Below are 21,516 nucleotides of genomic sequence, written 5' to 3'. Positions count from 1 at the left end.
AATTTATAAGAGGCTTGTTTCCATTGTCCCAATAGCTATTACTAATTGTCTGATAGGTAGCAGAATTAAAATTGCAAACTAGGAGAAATTGTTTCTAACAATCTATGGAAGTCTCTTACTCATGACATCTTAAGTGACCTTTTGACCTCAAAAAGGGAAAATCCTGACCCTTAAACGCAGTTATACCTGTCTTCTATGTTTCGCCACAGAAAATATATTCCTTAAGAATCATTACTCACTGTTTTCACAAGTTTTCTCGCTATCTTCTGTGTTTTTTATGATGGAAAGGCACTGTGTTCTTCGTCATTATTTGATACAAAAGTGTTGTTTTTTTTTTGTTTTTTTTTTTTTGCTGCTTTGGGTCGTGGTTCGTTCTTTACTAGGTTGCAGCTACCTTCGCTACCATGATTTAATATGAAACCATCTACTAACCTTATTTCCTCATTGACATTGACACTAAGTCTTGGGTTTACTGTCTTCGCAACCATGACTTAATACGAAACCATCTACTAACCTTATTTCCTACCTTAGCCACAGAATTGTTATTCTCGTGTTTTTTCGTTGAATTGTACATATATTGTTAATAGCGAACTCGAAATTTAGCTCAGTCCTCCTGATGTTAAAACGTTAAAAGTGCGTTTTTCTAAATGATGAATAATATCAGTTTTCTTACTCTGGCTTACAAAACGAATTTTGAGAAGATTTTAATGTTATCATGATTTTATGAAATTAAAATACATTTAAAATAGTTTTTATGAAACGTTTCTTTTAAACTTGTATGTTGTCAAAGTTTGTAAGTACGGTTTTGCAGATAAGAGGAGTAATCATGCTATATGTAAACTTCTTTTTCAAGCTGATGTCCTATTAATGCTAATACATTCAATATATTTATCTTTCACAGATTCAGGTATACAAGACTGAAAGAGGGGGGGGGCAACAACCAATATTCTAATTTTAGCCTACACACATTGGCGCCTCTGACTTTCCCCTTGGCGCTCAGCTTCCCTGCCTAAAATTGCAGTATATCTCTCTTTTGGCCTTTGTCTATGGCTCTATCTTTAGAAACAAAACTTTCGCCCCTAATGGCGGTTCTGGCCTCTCTTGCGCCGGGTGCAAAAAGTTAATTAGTGACCTCTCCCCTTCTGTCTCCCATAAAATTTTCAGGCTGAATTGTTACACCATTTTAATCAATTTATTTAAAATCTATTAATTAATTTTTTTTAATTTATTAGTTAAGTTATTTCATTATTATTAATTATTTTATTAATTGTTATTTAAATATTTTTTTCATTTATTTTCATTTTTAATTTATTTTCATTGATTAATTAACCAAAAATTAATTAATTGTTTGATTTATCAACTGTGCCCTCTACTTTATTTTAGTAAAAATTACAAAACGATTATAACTGTTAGATTATTCCTTTGAAATTTTGCACCTGTAAAATTCCAGTGCCCGGGGCAAATTTCCCCTCTCTCCCTCCCCTAAAATTGCCTCTGTTCGTCCCCTACACTGGAAAGATGGTCTGTATTTATTGCCAATGCCCTCTTTTTAACCAACCTTGCGGTTCCACTTATAGTTAAAACATCATTTCTACCCGCCTTACAAAATATTATGATTGTTTACAGTTGGCTATTATTATATACTGTTCATGCTCTTGTGACCAGGGTTATTTTATTGCAATGAAGCAACAAAAATGAAGTACGAAAATAATTAACCTGATAGAAATTGATTCAATTTTCAGTATATTTTAGTTTTACTTGAACTTACTAGTTCAAAAGTAAAAACAGTTATGCTTGAAAATACTCTTAAAAATATTACTAAAATTATCTGATAGTTGCTCAATTTAATCATTAACTTAATAAGAGGAATATAAAGATCTGTGCTGTTATACTCCTTCTCCATGCAGGGCCAAAGGTAAAATAAATAGTTTAACCAAAAGGGTAAACTAATAGCTTCTATGCACATTTCTTTTAAGCTGGCCTATGTTATTCATAATAACCTCATGCATTCTGGAGCAGAGGTCTGGGGCTATCGGAAAGATCCGAAACTTGAGGTGGTTATGACGAGATATTATAAGAGGATGTTAGGACTAGGGGATTCGTTTAGTAATTTGGTAATCCTGGGGGATTTAGGGTTAGCATCGCTGCGATCTATGAGGCTAGTGACCATGGTGAGATATTGGGTTAGGATACTGGGTATACTGAAACTTACGGTAGCAAAGGCAGCATACCTAGAGGCGTTGAGACAGAAAAGTAAAGCAGGGTGGCCGGCGGAGATTAAGGGTATCTTAGATAAGTGTGGATTAGGGGAATGGTGGAATGAAGGAAAGGGGATTATGGGTATGGAGGAAATAGTAATAAGGGAGGTACAAGAGAGGTTGAAGAACCAAGAAAGCCAGATATGGTGGGCAAGTCTGGATCTTCCAGGGTCGTTAAAATTTTATAGACAGATAAAGGGTAGTTGGGAAGAGGAGGTATTTTGGAAGTTTGGGATAAGTAGAGAGGGTTTGAAGATTTTTGATTGGTGAGAAAAGAAAGTATCAAGGGAGAAAAGGGGAGAAGGTAGAATCTATTGCTTGTCCTATGTGTGGATCTCAGGATGAAAGTTTAATACATTTTTTGTGTGAATGTGTCAAATTGAATGAATGGAGGCAAGAGATGTATGGTAAAGAAAAATTGAAGGAGATATGGATGGTAGGTAGAATGAAAGAAACAAATTTCCTGAGTATTAAAAGGATAGCAAGGTTTGTCAGGATTACAGCGTCACATCGTGAGCGTTTTCTTTAAATAATATTAATTTATTTTAGTTAATTTGTTGTTTGTTTTTGTTTTGTAAATTTCCTATGACCCATGGGATTTTTCTGGAATAAATTATTATTATTATTATTATTATTATTATTATTATTATTATCCATGACTACTAAGAATCTGGCTACTTGCAGAAAATTTTAGGATGGATCCAAATAAACTCTGGCTTTTAGTTCAATCTAGCTATTGCTACACAGTTAGTCAATGACACCAGTTTCATTATTTTTTGCGGGGGGGGGGGCAAAATACGATTTTCAAAATATAGACAGGGAATAATTTGTTTCAGTGAAAACACCCTAAAAGGGCATTTTTTTAAATATATGGAGGGGTAATGAACGATTCTCCCTCTAATTAGCGCCACCGATGTTATTGACACTATTCGTTTTTGACATTTATTAGGGAGAGAGAGATAGAGAGAGAGAGAGAGAGAGAGAGAGAGAGAGAGAGAGAGAGAGAGAGAGAGAGATCGGTATATTTAAAAACTATCGTAGCATAGCTAAATTCAGTTTTCTTACAAAATCATATATTTAAACAAAAATCACTCAGCATTGAAAATTGATGGGAAGAAAGGCACAAATGAGTTGGCGTAACGATTAGTTCGTACTTTAAGGGGCAGAAGCTTATTTTATAACCGAGTTCGACTATTGGGAGGGGTTGGTTCGGGTAGTAGTGATTGGTGGTTCGTATTGGCTAGGACGGATTTCCAAATTGCTGAATCATGTGCTGCAGCCGGACTTTAAACCGACGTTAAAATTCCGAGGTGTTCTCTCTTCCGGATTTTTCTTTATCTTCATGCGTTTGTATGTATATATATGTATTTTTTTTTAAGGTTCTAGTCAGAGATTTTGGAGGTTTGGTTGATCGAGCCTCCGTGTTCATCTATCTCCTACGTGGAGATCAGCGTGTCAAATTCATTGTCCGTCAATCACCTACAGTTTCGCGTTCAAAAATCGACGCATTTAAAGATCACCTTGAAAACATTACAGGCCTGATTGTAAATATTGACGAAATCCGAGTTCATCAAAGTTCACTTGGAGCCATAGACAAAACTAAGTCAGATTTGTATTTACACTTTGTTTATCCTGAGAATAATTCAGTAATAGAAGCAGAGGATGTACTGAAAATGCTGGATTCAAATGTGGAAAAGCTCGATGGGGTTTTCAAGGTAAACATGTATGGATATTGGGGTAAATCTGGCGTGACTGTTTTCATTGAATGAATGTAAAAGTGGTTTTTACTGGAGAATTTAGCTAGGAAGAAAGTGATTACATCACTTTTATACTGGTAATTGCCATCCATTGGAAATGTAACTTATTTCAGTTATTTTGCCGTATTTTTTCCATGATTTACCTTCCTGTGTTTCAAAGGTGTTATGTAATGTTTATTGTAAAAGAAAAATTAGTAATCGACATTCCTAAATTTAAAAATTCCTATCGAAGTACGAATTTATCGATCCAAATATCGAAGTCCGTTCTCCGGTGCCTTGTGAGATGCTTAGAATTTTTTTGACATCCTCGTTTATCACTTGTTATGAATGGTATCATCTGTTTATCATTTTTAACTATTAATAACCGTTATTCCTAAAATAAAAATTTTCTATCGAAGTACGAATTTTATCGATCCAAATATCGAAGTCCGCTCTCCGGTGCCTTATTTGGTTTTGGAGATGCTTAGAAGTTTGTTTTTGTTTGTTTTTTTACACGTTTTATCCCGGTTTATCGCTTGTTATGAATCGTGTCATCTGTTTATCATTTTTAAGCATTAATAATCGACATTCCTAAATTTAAAATTTTCTATCGAAGTATGAATTTTATCGATCCAAATATCGAAGTCCGTCAATCCGTTAAAGAAATAGATAGACCGATTTTTGCTTAGCGAGCATGACTGGAGATAAAAGACAAAAATTGATTGTTAATAGTCAGTTTTCTTTAAGTTTAAAAATCCAGACTATTTTCCAGACAAAAGATTTTTGGGGGTGGGGTGCTAAAAAACTTCAAAAACGCATCAAAAATTTCTTATATTCATTTTGTTACATTTTTATGAGCTGGACAAACATTTTTAGGGGGGGGGATGTCAAATAGTGTTTTTACTATTAATGCTTCGCTTCTTCTTTGATGCCTAAAAAAAGGTCTTTGCTGTACAAAAAATGTTTGTTTGTTAGTACTAGTGAAGAGAAAAATTCCTTTCTCCAGTACAGAAGAAGAAGAAGTTATGTTGAATGGGACTAGACTAGTCTAGACTTGGTGGCTAGAATATATACAAGTATTTCGAATACATATTTAACTCTAGTTTTCGGTGAAGAATACAATTTAATTGAAAAAATTAAAACAAATAATTAAAAAACTTTATTTTTTAACATACTTTCCAATGTGAATCTTTTTAGGGTTTCTGTTGTCAAAATGTAAATAGCGTTTGATATAGTTTATGCCCCTTTCATTCCAAAAAATTATTGCAAAAAGATAATGTCTAAAAAATGATATATCCATTATTTTTAAAGTAGCTTAAGTGAAATTAATCTTTTGGAACGTATCGAAAGGGGCAGGGACTTGGGCCTCCCCTGCCCCTGAAACCCCAAACTTTCCTGATTTTCTGGGCATTTTCATACAAATTATCAAGCGAAAAGTTTTTTCACCCCCCCCCCCTCCTCTTTGAAAGACAAATTCCTAATTACATGTCTATTCCCTTTGATGTGAGGCTCCCGTTGTTTGTCAAATAGGGGAATATAATATACCATCTGATTGTGGAAGCAGTAACGTCGATGAAACCCATCGAAATTAGGGAAAACGTTTGCAATAACACACGGAAAGCGTAAATTCTATAATTATTTATTTAGCTTTTAAGATGTTACCTCGTTGAAATTCCTGGCCATTCAGTACCTTTTGAGGAAACATCTATAATTAGTATAAAAATAATACGAAATAATAAGAGTTTCCTTGATTCCTTTATTATGTGCCGAAGAAAACTTTTTGAATTGCTAAGAGAGATAACAAAACAGAACTTTATTCAAGCAGAAAGCTATCTTCAGTCCATGTTTTTATCCTGTTTTTGCTTTTATGCTTCTTTTAAACAAGAGTTTCTAAATATACTGCTAGTCAGGGACGGATCTAGAGCAAAATCTTGGGGAGGCGCAATGTGACAAGGGTGCCAATGAGCAAAATCTCGGGGGAGGGGATAGTGTGACAAAGGTGCCAATAATTGACCAAATGAACAAATTTATTCTAAAAAAGAGTAAAAATAGAAAAAAAAAACAGGATAAGATTGCCCCATAAACAATTTTGGATTGAGGTAGCCCTGCCCTCGATCTTCCAGTGCTGGTAGTTGTCGCTTTTATCATTAACGGGCATAGGTAAAAATGAAAAGGAACTGGGATTTTTTTTTACAGGAGTAGGGGTCAAAGTCTTAGAAAGTACATTTTTAAGCCGAATTATCTTGATTTTGTTTAATTATTATACCTTTGGACGAAAGGTCCCTGGTTAGGGTAGGGGATCTGGGTGCTTGGACGGACTCCCTGTGGGAGGGGCACTGAATGTTTGGTAGCATTTTCTACCCCCTTTTCGGAAATATATTGTTTTTTTTCCGAGTTAATTTGCCTTATTGGCACACTGATGTATAAAGACAATATAAAACACCATCCTGTGTAGTTTTTACGTTTATTGCCCCTTTCTATCTTGTGTTTTGAAGTAATGAAGGAAGGCTGTCTGAAAGCAGAAATGTACAAGGAGCTTATTTCGCCGTACCTACACTTTCGTCGTTTCTGATAAATTTAAGACGTCTTCCAGACGTAGGAAAGTGCATACAATAACATAAAAATATGGAATAGTGGAGACTGCAATTGTCATTATTTGATAAACTGAACAGGTTGTTGGACTACAAGTGTAAAATAAAGACAATAAAACATAGTGTGTCTAGGCTTTAGTGAGAAACAAAAGAATTTTTCCTCTCCCAAACCCCAAAGAATAAGACCCCTATTCCCGTTCCGAGAAATTCTTGAAAGCTAAACTTGATCCCCAAGCGGCGAGACTAAACTGTGTATACTTATTGACAGGGTAAACGTATTGCCAATATGCAATCTCTATATCGGGAAATACTCGCTTGTCTTCAGGCTTCAGGCATAAAAAAGACAAAACGTATGACTATATTTTGAAGAATGGAAAACTACTGAATCTGACACAATTCGCCGGATAAATTCTCTTAAAGTATTCCGTCGTATAACATCAAATTATTATTTCCGGATTAGTGATTGGCAGGGGGCTGTGGTCACTTACCAATTCACAAAGTAATATTAACTTCCAGAATTAGCGAGTTCTCCACCCTAAATCTGTAAACCTTAAACCTTGATGTAAAGCTTGAGTTATGGTTAATTACGCTAATCAAAACTTCATGCACAAAACCAGGAAAGGGCTTTGCCCAAAGAGTATGGAAATCTGCCAAAAACTAAAAATCCATATGGGTTTTAGTAAAGACAAAAGTCAATGCCTTCTAACGCCACCTTGCAAAATATGTAGTATTTTGTGTGTGCTAAATAACGCTATAATGCACGTAGCGCTCTTTATTTTTGTTCATACTAAAGCAAGCGTAAAATATCTGCTTCTTTTTAGCTTTTTTTTTAGGGGCATAGGCTATCTATTTTTTTTTTTTTTTTTTTTGAAAATGAGCTTTTCTCTTAAAACCCAATCTCAGTGCATAAAGGGTCTTGCCGTAACGACACACCCAATAATGAGAATAAGAATTTTTATATAGTTTGAGTTTTAATAGTAAGAGTTTGGTATTCTTCGTGAACATTTACCTATTAAATGAATATCTTATAACATAACGCCTTTTAATCACCCACTTTGTAATGTATACATACAGCTATATAAGGCTCATGTCATGTACGCTAGTTTTCCATTGTTGAAACTTTTATTTCGTTCTCCTCAATTAAAAAAAATTAGATTCTAAATTTAATTGTCTTCTTAGGAATATGACGTTCTTGACACATCACCTTCGGAAATATATCACTTGGCTGCTGAAACAGCGTTGCAAGAAAGCAAGAATAAAGAAATGGCATTCTTATCTATGGCAGCAGTTTTCGGGCTTCTTCTTCTTCTCCTATTAGGTGTATGTCTTTTCCAGCGCAATCATCTTATGAGAAAACTGAGAGCAGCTACTGCAGCCTCCTATGGTAAGTACTGAAAAACAGAAAATGATAAGTAGAGAAGACAGGTTAACATAGGCTTAAAGATGGCTCAAAAACTACAAAAGTGAATTTTGAACCAACATTTTTTTGGATCTAATTCTTCCTTTAAAAAAAATAGGAAAAATTGAGAATACTATATTAAGGCAAAAGACCTTCTCCATATGACGTTATGCAGTTCTTGGCAGTAGCAGGCTACCAGTATCTACTACAAAAAAAGAGATAAAGTGAAGGAAAGAATTGCGGGTGAGAAACTACCAAAATAAACCTAATAACATGTTCTAAGTAGCTTAAGAAGGTGTAGCTTTCGTAAAATTATATTTTTAATATTATTAATGATTAATATTTTTATATATATTAATTAATATAATTTTATATATAATTTTAATTATATATAATTAAAATTATTATATTATTAATATTTTATATAATTAAAATATTATTTATTATATTATATATTATTTTATAATTATTATATTATTGAAAATGTATAATTAATATTTATATATAATAAATGTAATTTAATATAATTTAAAATAATTAATATAACTAATTATTATTAGTAATTAATATTATTAAGTAGCTTAAGAAGATGTAGCTTCTCTTATTAAATGTTCACATTTTTATGGACGCAAAGCGTTGCCAAAATGTAGCTAACTAGTTTTGCTTATTCATTTAAGCTTATATATAAGTAGTTTATTTAATTTGTTTATATGCCTTATTATAACTAGTAACTCTAACTAATTTTGCTTATTGATTTTCAAGATTTAACGTGGCATCATTGGTGGAAATTTGGCGACGTCCTATAAACTTTATAATTTTGAAACAACAAAAAAAAATCTTGGAAAGTTGCTTTTTCAAATACGAATGGGGCCAGGGATGAAAAATGTTTTTTTTTTGGGGGGGGGGACTTGAGGGAGAGGGATTTTGCTTATTCATTTTCTAGTTTTGCTTATTTATTTTCGCGATTCAATTGTCAACATTGGTGATAATTTGAGGATGTCTTAAAAAATTTATAATTTTGGAACAACTAGAAGAAAGTCTTGGAAAGCTGCTTTTTCAAATATGAACAGACACAAGATGAGCGAGGGACAAAAAAATCTTCGTTTTTTTTTGGGGGGGGGGGCTTAAGGAGAGGGGTTTAGCTTATTTGTTTTCAAGATTTAACGTCATAATATTGGCGAAAATGTTGTGGTGTTCCAAAAACTTTGTAATTTTGAAACAACTAAAAGAAAATCTTGGAAAGTTGTTTTTTCAAATATGAATAGACCTTAATGGGGCCAGGGGTGAAAAACGTTTGATTAGATTTTTTTTGGTACTTAAGGGGGTAATTCAGACTAATATTAGGGGGGGGGGGTATAATTAAAAGACAGGCGAGTTGGTCCGCTCCGTAGGAGGCGTTTATGATTATGATACACCTATATTTGGTACTGTATTTTTTTTTTAATCCTTCTTGTTGTGGAATTACTTCAATAGAGCCATCTGTCGATTCATTCAGACAATGGAGGAAAATTGTCAAAACATGAGAAATTGGGAATACTGGGGAGCAAGGGGCTTGTTTTCATGTCTGATTCAGATATATACAAAATATATGAATATATATATACATTTTAATAATTACAACAATGGTATCTGACGTTTTGCCAGATTAGATTCCTTCGTATTTTTGGTGAAAAACAAGTGGACTTTTATTAAAAATGTTGTTAAGAAAAAAAAATACTAAGTCAAAGGTTTGTATAGGTGAAAGACATGCATTATAGCTTATTTTTGGGGGAGGGGGCTTATATCCAGGCTCTAAATTACGTGAAAAACTAAAATAATCATTTGCAAAATCCAACAAACAATTAAGAAAACTTTGGTTCTATTGAACTGTAAAGCCGACTGATTCAAGAAGATAAAATACGGATATATAAGGCATAAGTTTTCTCTGCGCCTGAAGATACCCCTTTTTAACAGCACCGTTGTACCAATACTGCTTTACGCAGCCGAGAAACGACACCAAAATAAAGAATAAGAGAGAAGAGCCCTGACTTTTGAACCCTTGTCTCTGCAGAATATTGAACATCCACTGGTAAGAAAAGACGACAAACCAGTCCATCCGTGACATGACGCGACAACCTCTAGTGACTGACATCATTGGAGTTCGATGATGGAGATATTCAGGACATGTCCTAAGAATGGACGACCTTACACTACCGAAAACCGCTTTACATTAACACCCAACAGGAAGTCGTAGCCGGGGAAGACGAAAAACATGCATGCCGGACTTACCAGAGTGATCCACACAAGCTTGCACGCCTCCATTCAACCAGAATGAAGGGCATCATCGAAGCAGTAAACCGAGGGAATCGTTGTTGGCTTATCCTTGTCCTCTTGGGTGCTTCAGGAGGACAGGCGATCCTAAGGTCTAATCTCTCTTTTGATCCAGTGATGCAAAAAAAGTGAAAAAAACTAATCTTTGTATTTTTAGAATCCGAAATTTAAATGTTGTTTTTCTTTTTAGCTTTAAGGTAGTTAATCCATATTGAAGCTTGAAAAAGAAAATACAATTTTTTTTTCCAATACAACTTTTCTCTTTCAATCGGTTTTTCCAAGTTTTTTTGGTGCCAAAAATGTATTAATACAAGATGGATGAACCTTATTTTCAAATCGATAAAAAGGTAAAGAATACGGCGTTAGACTTTACAGTCCCTACCGGCGGTGCTGATCTCCGTTTCTTGGCCCTTCAGCCAGGAAGTGCAATGGGGGGCTGGGTGCCAACCATCCTGTGCTTTCGCACACCATTCCCATTTACCTTCCCCAGATTTCTCCAGGTACCCATTTAGATCTGGGTTGACTCTGGCTAAGCTTACAGAGTCACGCCACTGACCCCCTTCCCAAACTAAAGAATTGTGTACATTGGGATTCGAACCCGTGTCCTCTCATATAAAGGATCCTGAATCCAGCGCACTAAATAGATTCAAATCGATATTCTAATATTATGTTAATAGCTTCTATTTTAGCCAAACAGTTTTTTTTTATGTCTCCTAGGTTCAGACTCCATTGTTTTACATTTGTATTAGAACTGATGAGGCTAAGCTCCTAAAGGCTATAAACGGGTTGACATATATACTAAAATGAGACATTATCTAAAAATAGGCTTTAAAAAAGATTTTATTAATTCTTGTCCTCTCAGGTATTATTTTAGCTTCTGTCCTCCTCTGAAAAGAAACTTTCAGAACTAACAAGTGATACTATAAAGAAATAAAGAGTTTATTAATGAAAAATTGGAGACCCGCATACTATTCGTTGGTCTTATATTGGTACGTTCCATACAGTAAGCACAGATTATCCAAGGAGTCCGACTGCATGTTTGTCATAATTTTTTAACATGTGCTACATGAGGATATAATGAGAAATCTTGTTAAGGATCATAGGTGCGTGCCCCCGCCCCTTACCAATACTGTTTGAAAAAGCCTTTCAAACTTACTGTTGTTTACAGCTGGGCTTAAAAATAGCTGGACTATTTGTAATAATGGGAGAAAGGGCATTTGGTCCTTTCTCCTTCATTTCTTGGAAAGTATCAGCGCTGTCGGTTTTACGCCGAAGTCTTGTGCAATCTCTTTACCTTGTAGGAAATTACTTTCTTTTCTCTTTTTGGTAATGGTTAATATTGCTTATTTTTATCAATAACATTGTTAGGTCATTTATTTGTATGAAAAGTCTTCTGCCAAACTTTTATTTTCATTTGCGAATATTTTTTAGGATCTGATCCAAGTCGTGTGAATACTTTACTAACTGTACCAAATACAAATCGTCATAGAGACCTTGGCAGTAATCCAATTTGGCAATCAGACACTGAGCAAAATGATTGGTTTAAAGATGACGATATGTTTAGGTAAGTTTTTCAAAGTAAATATGGATAAAATAATGTTTTATTTTAGATTGTATTACAGTCCACTTATAACCAAGGAGGTCATAGCGTCTATTTCACGAACATTTTGGGGAAGTGAGAAAAGTAGGTACTTTTCAGAATTAAAAAAATGGGGAGGATATAATTTTTTTTGTCAATGATAATACCGAAAAACAAGGCATTTCAATGAAATACAAAATGTATTTTCAGAAGTTAGGGGGGGGGGGGGGGGAGCAAATAACACTGGAAGTACAAAAGCAAATGCCCTTCCTCCCCCACTTGATGTTGCGTCATGGGCGGAAATTTCCAATTGGGCTCTTTCAAGCTTGAAACTATGCTAGAAAATTTTTAATATTGTCGTTATTAGCAGACATTTTGAAATCCTCTTCTATTTGCTACCCAAATCCCTGCACATTTATTGACTTTCTTCCCCTCCCCACACCCAGTTGATGGTATTGACCTTAATGGTAAGCCACTTAACTTTGCTATTAAACAAACTTCCCCATTTTAAAGCATTTTCAAAAACTAAGTGTCATCTTAACAGGAATTGACTTTCTTATTGCTTGTAATTTTTATGTTTAAATATTGTATTGTGTTACTTTATTCCTACACTCTACAATATTTTGTAATTTTTTATTATATTGTATCTTTTTGTAGTATCGTTACTATATTATATTTTAATCCGTTTTAGCTTTTTGCCGCATTATAGGCCAAACATACATTATTTGCCACATCATATGCATACATGGGCTTCATTCTATATTTTCAGTCACAATAGTTGAATTCTTTTCTCCTTTATAAAAAACAGAAGATTTTTTTTTAATTTTTATATACCTTATAGTCTCTTTTTTAATTCTCGTTTATTAATCTTGCTAAAGAAGAAAACATGTTTTGCAAGTTAATTTGGATGCCTTTCAAGGGCGTATCTAATATTTTTGTTCGGAAGGGGGGGGGAGCTACAAAAGAAAAACAAACAAATACAAAGTTGAAACAATAGGGAAAATCTTTTCAAGACAGGGGAAATCAATTCTGTGAATATTTCGACCCTATGTCCAAGGGCCGTCTTCAGCACAATACGAGAAAGAGAGAAAAAAAATATGTATAAATAAATAAACTTACATTAAAATGCGAAAATTAAAACTAATAATGTTAAAAACTTTTTTAAAACAGCCCTAGCGTCCTTACTTCAACGAAGTTCAACCAGGACTGGCAAAAAGATTGAAGTGAGACGATACATTCTTTCAAACAAAACATAACAAAGTGATTAAATGCAATTTCTCAGAGCCAACCTTGCATTTTTAGCACCCTGTCTTAAAGGCCTTTTTGAAACTGTTCAATACTATTATAAATTGGTTTAGTAAAATATTTTGTTAGATCATTTTTAATTAAATTCTAGTATAAAGAATTTAGTGTAAAGAAGTCCCTGTTCAGAGAAATATTATTATTTATTTTGAAACTGATTTCGATTGATTCCCGAACCACCTGTTTTATCCCCAAATCGTTACTGATGAGTGAAGTTTTTTTAAAAGTATCATGTGAGAGGTATTATTAAATATATGCAAACCTAAAGCAGAATCGAAGGAGTAGTTGGAACTATTTGAAATTAATGCCTTGTCTATGTCTTTTTTATGCTGTTGTAGCCGTTTTTCTAGATTCTGATGGGTCCTGCCAACATAGTAATTTCCACAGTCACAAGGTATTTGATACACCCCTCTTTGGCGAGTAACTGGGGTCTTGTCTTTACCAGAATTTAATAAATTAATGATTTTAAAATTATTAGTAAAAACTACATACAGATTGTTTTTTGTGCAAATATTTTTTTTTGTTTTTATTGTGATTTTTGGGATATATGGAAGATAGACAATATTTGAGGGCTTATCAGTACCCTCACATTGTGAAATATCTTCTTCGATTTTACAAGAATGTCTTTCTTGTCTACGTTTAATTATTTTATTGACAAAAGGAATGGGGTATCCATTACCATAAAGAATATCTCTGATATAGTTTATTTCTGCATTTATATACGAATCGGAGCAAATGTTCAGGGCACAATCAATGAGAGGAGTTACAACTGCTCTTTTAACTTGCTGGGGGTGATTTGAATTAAAGTGAAGATATATATTGTTTTGTGATGGTTTTCGATAGATAGTAAAATCCAGTCTATCATAATTACGAATAATTAATACATATAAAAACGGTAGACTATTTTCAATTTAAATTTCTAGGATGAACTGCAAATTTCGGTCATAAGTGTTTAGATGATCTAAGTAGTCCCGAAGTTCAGCTTCCCCATAATTCCAAAGTGAAATTACGTCATCCATATAACGACCCCAATAAATGTGTTTTAAAAAATAAGAATTTAATGCCCAATTTTCAAGGTTCTCGACATAAACATATATATATATATATATATATATATATATATATATATATATATATATATATATATATATATATATATATATATATATATATATATATATATATATATATATATATATATATATATATATATATATATATATATATATATATATAGATATATATTTACATAGGGCCAAAATTTTCACAGAATTGATTTCCACTGTCTTGAAAAGATTTTCCCAATTGTTTCAACTTTGTATTTGTTTGTTATGGAAAGGCAGTGTGGTCTTCGTCGCTATTTTTTTTTTACAATAGAAAAACTTGGAAAAAGGTATAAAAAACCTGTTTATATGCATATTTGTTACATTTTATGAGTTCAGGGGGAGGGGGTCTTAAACCGGTAACGACCCCTTCTAGCCTGGATATGGCCTTGATGCATTTCAGTGGCCTCACCCACAGTGAATCTTGTCTTTCTGATTTAAATTGAATTTAGTTTTACAAGTTCTATTGACAAAACCATGCTTTTTATAGAAAACAAATTTGCAGTTCCTAAGAATTTCTTTGGTAAAAATCAAAACATACTATTGTAGCTGGCAAATTACCTAGTTTTATTCAGCATTTAAGACTTTTTTTTACAGCACGAATCGTCTTGAGTGGATGGCTATGACCCCCATCACTTCCCCCGGGAATGTTACTAGTTTTATGCAATTTTTATACACTTTAAAACTGAATTTTCTATATCAGAAAAATGATACCTTGGGCATCAGTTTTTCGGGAAAATATACGTTAGGCCACACTTTCTGCGGATAAATCCCCCCCCCCTCACCTGAAAAAAATAGATGTATAGTATATAATAAATAAGTAGCGAAGTATTGTCGATTCAAACTTCTTCCTACTTTCCTTTTATTTTCATTATATATTTCATTTTCATTTCATTATCATTCATTATTTCATTTATTCACTTATGTATTTCCTTTTAGTCGCTTCTCTGAAATCGACGCTGGTGATGGAGTGGACGAAAATGCAATTATCGACACCATGAACACCCCGAGTAGGTATAGCCATCTAGTGAACTCCCCATCCAGAGGGTTAGAAGCTGTTAATCGGTTAGTAAAAGCTTCTATATCAAAGAATACATTGTTATGTGGCTTAAACAGTCAGCCCCTAAAAACCTTATGCCTGGCCCAAAAGCTAAGAAGAAACATTTTTTTTAAGATTGTTTTAAATAGAGCAGGTTTTGCCACATTTTTTCCCTTTCTCTATTTATATGGGTTCAGACCTGCCTGGTTTTCAGTAAAAAATGAAAATGAGGATGATTGCTCAAAGAGAAGGAATAGTCAATAGTCTATTGTTATTATGGACCAATATTATAATAAGCTATTGATCTAAAGTTATTGACTGATATTTGTAGTATTTCAAAGAGGTTGTTAGTATTTCTCAGAGTAGGTTAAATATCAGGTTTTTTTATGCTCATAATTTTAAGAACACATTTCAAGTTAAGAAAGAAAGAAAAAATCAATGATAGAGTGGTATATGTATAAACTATTTCCCAACGTTGTCACATAAAGATCTACTGTAATCCACAGTGACTTACCTATGAAAATTAAATAAGTGCAATTGTCAACAATGATATAATTATTTTATTATGAAATATCAAATTCTGAAAATGTGTTTATTCTCCGAAATAAATTTAATTTTATGTTTCAGTATGTTTAAATTCGTTTTTATAGCTGGTGTTTGGCAACAGGGATATAAGGCACGTGTCTGAAAAAAAAATTAAAGGTAAATAGATTGAAAGAAAATTGTAGGTCATGGAAATGACATTAAGTCTATAGAAATGTTATATTATAAAAAATGCTTAACTCTAATATATAGATAGATTTATTTAACAAGGAATTCTGATAACAAAACTACATGTATCATTGTGTAACAACAGCAAAAGTGTCAAGTGCTCCCCCTCCTCGCCCGTAAATACTAGGTCTGGAAATCAAACTGGAGGAAAACCAAGTGCCATAAATGATATTAGGTATGCATAAAATGTATTTCTATATTATAAACGAAATAAATATAACTATTGAATATAACACTTAAATATTAGAATTCACAGTTGAATGTGACACTAATTCCACACAAATTTAAGGGGGAGAAAAAAAAACAGAAGAAAATTTTGAAAAAAATATAAATCTAATTGAAATTCAGACTAACACAAATTCGTATTTTTTAGAGCCCCTCTGAGCTTTTTTTTAAATAGTTTACAATAATTTTTATATCAATTTTACAATTTTTACATAATGTTAAGCGATCTCTGTTTGTTTTTATTTGTGGGCAGCATAAATAGGTTGTAAATCCTGCACTAAAATTAAATATTTGAATTCAAATTTCTCATCAATATCTAACCGTTTTTCATTTTGTTTTTAAGAAAAAACGCGTCTTAGAACGTAAATTAAAAACTTGCGTGATTCTTGTTCTGCTATTTAGATTTCTTGTTGTCCTGTGGAATAGTAAAAGTACAATCTTTGCTTTCATTGTTCGACACTGCTTTCAATAGTAGGCGTCTTCTTTTTTATTTGCTGAATTTTATTTAAAAGGGATTTATCCTCATATGACTAATAGCCAATGCCCATTTCAGGATACCCTCTTAGCCAATTTGATAGAATTTTAATTCTGTAAAGTCGCCCTTCTATTTGTTCCTTGTTATATTTCATGGCTATACAGCTTAAAACTGTAATTTTCTTTTTGAGGAAAAGAATATAATTTTTTGTAGAATTCCTTTTTTTCATTGTAATTTCTCGAAGAAGAAAAACGCATTTTTCGATAATTCATTAAGCCTGTCAAATGTAATTTCGTAATAATATGGTCCACACTCAACGACAAGATTTGTAAACTCCTTTATTCCATACTACGTGAAGCACTACAACGACAATATCCTCAAATCGAAGTGACAGCTCATCATGTGTGTTCTTTATGCTGCGTCTTTTTGTGTTTTTCTCTTTTCTTTTTTTTTGACGATACCCATGTTATTGCATTGTGATAAAGGGAAAGAATAAAGATTATTATTATTATTATATTATATTGCTGGAAATACTTCTTTGGTGGATTGCCATGTTGATGGTAAAATGAATAAACTGGGGGCATTTTCTTTTTTTTGCCAAAAATAAAAACAGGCTTTTGGAATGCATCTCCGGGAAACACTTAAAAGTAAATGCACCCGGTAGCAAGACCTTGTAGTCATTTTTTTTTGGGGGGGGGGCGTCTAAAAAAAATTAATTTTGAAGGAATAATTAAACTTGCTATAAAATGTGTGAAAATTAAATACATTTTATTTTTGGTTTTAGTTTTAATTTTCATGGATTTTATTGTAAATTCAGTTTTAATTAGTTATTTATTTTGCTAAAGACTTGCGTAATAGACATAGAACCGAAGTATTGTTTTTGTTTCGTCTACATTTTACTGTTTTCAAGTAGTTCCTCTTTTTAATACCTTTTGCTCTTTGTATAATTAGAAATGGAGTCTAGTAGCATAGATTATAATAATATAGCAATATAGTAATATAATAGTATACTAAGATAGTTATATAGCTCAGCAAATCCAATCTGCGTTTGGTGATGGCGCCAGTCCCTCCCATTAAAGATAACCCCTCTGTCAAAATTTCTATGTTGCTTTAACTTTTGAATTTTTAGATTGTTATTCTATTACCATCAATCCAATCTTTTATTTTCAGAAACATTGTTAACGACGGAAGTTCATTGGATTCAAGGACCGAAACTCATATATCTGAGAACGCTCATGGTTTATCCAAAGGTATAACTGAAGGAATAAGTGACTACCACAAAAATATTTTTAATATTTTAGACAAAATTAATAATCCCTTATTGCAGGGGAAACCAATTGAAACAACGGAATTGTAAATATTTTTCTTTACTTTTGTTGCAAATTTATACGCTATTTTATTTAATAAAATATATTTTATGTTTTTTGCTTAAATTCTCTATGTTTAAATATTAAAATCGATCGCTTGATAGAACTTGGATAGATAATGGTCAAAATCAGGGCCTTGGATGGTGGTGTAAGGCTCCTATTTCCCTACTCGTCCGTGTCCTTAGGGCTTCTAAGATTGTCGGATTTAACTGTGAAAAAAAAAAGTTTGTCTTCGATTCTAATCTCTTTGACCATAGTACTAAGCAAGGCAGTTCCTGTAGAATATAGATTAACTGTTTTTAACTCTTTTTTTTAGTTAAGATTGATTTTTGTTGAATCATAGAAGCCTTAGGGGGCCTTCAAAGATTCAGGAAAAGGTACGGAGAAGGGAGGAGCTCAAATAGACCTTTAAGGACCCTAATTTGTGCTTAAGATTTTTTTTGAAAGATTTGATTGCTAGGACAAAAATTCATCAGGCTTATGAAACGTCAGGGTAAAAATAATGAAAGGCGTAAAGGTTCCAACTCGAAAATATACCATTTCGGAATCAATGCACATATTGGGTTATTGCGAGGGAAAAACGATAAGGAAACAATTTTTACCTCATAATATCCAGAAAAATTGTAGTTAACACATTTAAATGTTTTCCTAAATGATAAATCCTGCGCGTAAACAATGGGCAAAGTGCATAATTTGCAATCCTTGCCCTGGGGGTATGGGGAGTATGACATGCATGAAAGTACAGATACTAGACCTTTTGACTAGTTTCTTCCAAAATTTCTGTCATCGTTGGACAGAAAAATGCCTTAAAAACAGCAGAGGAATCGGGAAGAGGCTACTCTCCTATATCTTTTTACATCTCCTCAACATACCTTGAAAGTTTTAACTTAATACCTTCAGTCGTTCTTGAAATATTGCTGATATTCTCTTTTCAGAGCCAGCAAACTCATAAGTGTGTTTTGATTGTATTTGGTATCCCTCTCAACATTTTCTTAAAGTATCACCTTAATACCTTAAGCCTTTTTGGAGAACCAGGATCAAATATGCCCTCTTTTCCTCTAAAAATCTTACTTCATAAAGATATGGAAAAGAAATTTCCATATCTACATGAAAAAGAAATTACTTTAAGTTTTTAGAGAGGAGGAGGGGCTTGTAAAAGAAGTATTTGAGTGAAAAATCATATGAAAACAAGAGGGATGCAAGGAAAGCAAAGGATAAATTGCTGAACATCTGGAATATGCAGTAAGGCGGTATATTGAAGTGACATGTCCAAAATTGTGACGCAACAGTCAATCTAAATTTGTCCCAGCTAAAAATAGGAACTGGGCCACAATTACTTATAAGAAAAGAGTTAAAGAGACAAGGGTAGAATATCCTGGATACGTAATAATCCTTGACAAAATTACAAATAAAGATATGGAAAGTAAGAAAAAGTTTGTGACACTTTGGAAGTAAAGAAAGATTTCTTTTGTGAGTAAGAATTAGTGACAGTTCTAAAAGGATTAAAAAATAATAAGGCCCGGAGAACTGGTAGTGTGGTAAATGAGTTTTTTAAATACGGTGATTGCGAAGTTAAAGATAAATTAGTGAAAAATATTGGTATAATTTTTGAAAAAGGAAAAACTTTAGGAAGGAAGCCTAGCAATTTCAGGGGAGTTTTTAATCAAACCCCCTATAAGAAAGGTGATTAGAGTGAGTGTTAATTATAGAAGCAGTGGCTTGGCTTCTCTAGGAAGCACATTATTAGTATGAGGATACTTTTAGGCTTAAAGATGCTGTAAATGAGCTTCGAAAAGAAAAAGAGTGTGATTTTCGGAAGGGGATAGGATGTGTCTATCAAATTTTTTCTCTTAGATTGATACTTGAGAAATGATAATTAAAAAGTGGAATATTCCCTCTTAGATTAATGATTTTGAAGTCTCCAGACCCCTTTAATCCTCAGTTCAAGAGATTATGAGCAATCTTTCGACTCAGTCGATAGAAGAGTTTTAGCGAAGGTTACCTTTACCTTGTAGGGTATATCAGATAAATACACTAATTGACTAGTTCCATTTGTAAGGATCACTTTGATAGACTTCGTCCTTAGGAGCACAGCAAAGGCTATGGGAGAACATGGAGTCAAATGAGAATATGAAATTCTCCAAGACTTAGATTATGCTGATAATTTTTTCATCATAGATGAAAATGTTTGCACAGTGAAGGAATTTTTGGGGGTTTTGAGATCTCAGGGTCCGAGACTAGGTTTAAAAATTAACAAGTTAAGGCTGGAAATAATTGAAGGTGAAGATGTAATGCTGGGTAACGGAAAAATAGATCAAGAGGACAGCTTCAATTACCTAGGTAGCATGATCAGTGAAGATGGTGGGTAGGCTACAGTTAAGACGTTAAAAGTAGATTAGCCAAGGCCCAGGATATATTCTCACAGTTGAAAATAATTTTGGAAGAACATTAAGATAACTATGCGATGATATGAAGATAGGTGATGACAGCGGTCAAGAACGGTTTTGAGGATTGGTGCTCCGAAAGACGGTGTAGGATTTGCTTGGTGTTTTCCAGAGAAGTTCTTTAACGATTCTTTTAGGTACCCGTCTGACTAGCCGCAATTCAGACTGCAAGCTGTACTGTAGTTCAATCCTGATTTCTATGGTTATAATGAGAGAAAGTTTGAGATGGCTAGGACACAAGCTGGGGACGAAGAATGACAGATTGCCAACCATCGTCCTCGTTGGCCAATCATTCGTTGCCAAACGAAAAGCAGGTCGAACCTGAATGGGATTGGAGGATATTGTAATGAAATATTTGAGGGAAATGGGAACATATTTTGAGAGTGTAAATTGGGGGCTTTGAATAAGTTTGGATGGAGAATGAGCGTGCGTAGCTCTGCAGGCCTCAGGCTGCTTGATACTGCAGCCTACTGCAGAGCTAGTGGTTTGTATTAGCAATATTCTTATAAGCCAACTTCGCTTTCCCTTTTTTCTTCAGAACTGGCTCTTTTAGCTACTAAATCACGTTTTATCGCAAAAATCCCCTTTACCCTGCTTTTTCCGGGGTTAGTAGGTGTAATTTTCTGAGCACGAATCTGGATCGTTTCACGCATTAATCCTCTTTGCCTCTTGACAATCTATGCGACTGGTCGGATAAGTGGTCTTTTATAGTGAGTTCGAGCTAGACGCCACGCTGGTTTTATTTTCCGCGGCAAATAGCTATTTCTTAGGGAAAACGATGGTACGCCATGGCGCACTGTTGAGAAATTTTAATGCAACGGCAATTCTTTCAGGTGGCGCGCTGCTGGCCGATGCCAATTTTTCTTATTAGGAAGGACTTTCGAATCTGTCCAAAACGCCCCGAGTGAAGTGTCGTT

At 33.6% G+C, this 21,516-nt stretch overlaps 1 protein-coding gene across 1 annotated transcript in view; it reads left to right on the top strand.

Annotated features, from left to right (window-relative positions):
* LOC136038570 (cadherin-23-like) overlaps positions 1-18,221 on the top strand; it is a 155,744-nt gene extending 137,523 nt beyond the window's left edge. Inside the window, exons 13-17 of the mRNA XM_065721748.1 lie at positions 3,638-3,973; positions 7,765-7,969; positions 11,726-11,858; positions 15,218-15,343; positions 17,959-18,221. Coding sequence (XP_065577820.1) covers positions 3,638-3,973; positions 7,765-7,969; positions 11,726-11,858; positions 15,218-15,343; positions 17,959-18,145 — 987 coding nt within the window. The 3' untranslated portion in view covers positions 18,146-18,221. The remainder of the gene's footprint in view (positions 1-3,637; positions 3,974-7,764; positions 7,970-11,725; positions 11,859-15,217; positions 15,344-17,958) is intronic.
* Positions 18,222-21,516: the final 3,295 nt, after the last annotated feature.

This window comes from Artemia franciscana, chromosome 18 (genome assembly GCF_032884065.1).
Source record: "Artemia franciscana chromosome 18, ASM3288406v1, whole genome shotgun sequence".
NCBI lineage: Eukaryota > Metazoa > Arthropoda > Branchiopoda > Anostraca > Artemiidae > Artemia > Artemia franciscana.
This window is presented reverse-complemented; position numbering and strand designations above follow the sequence as displayed.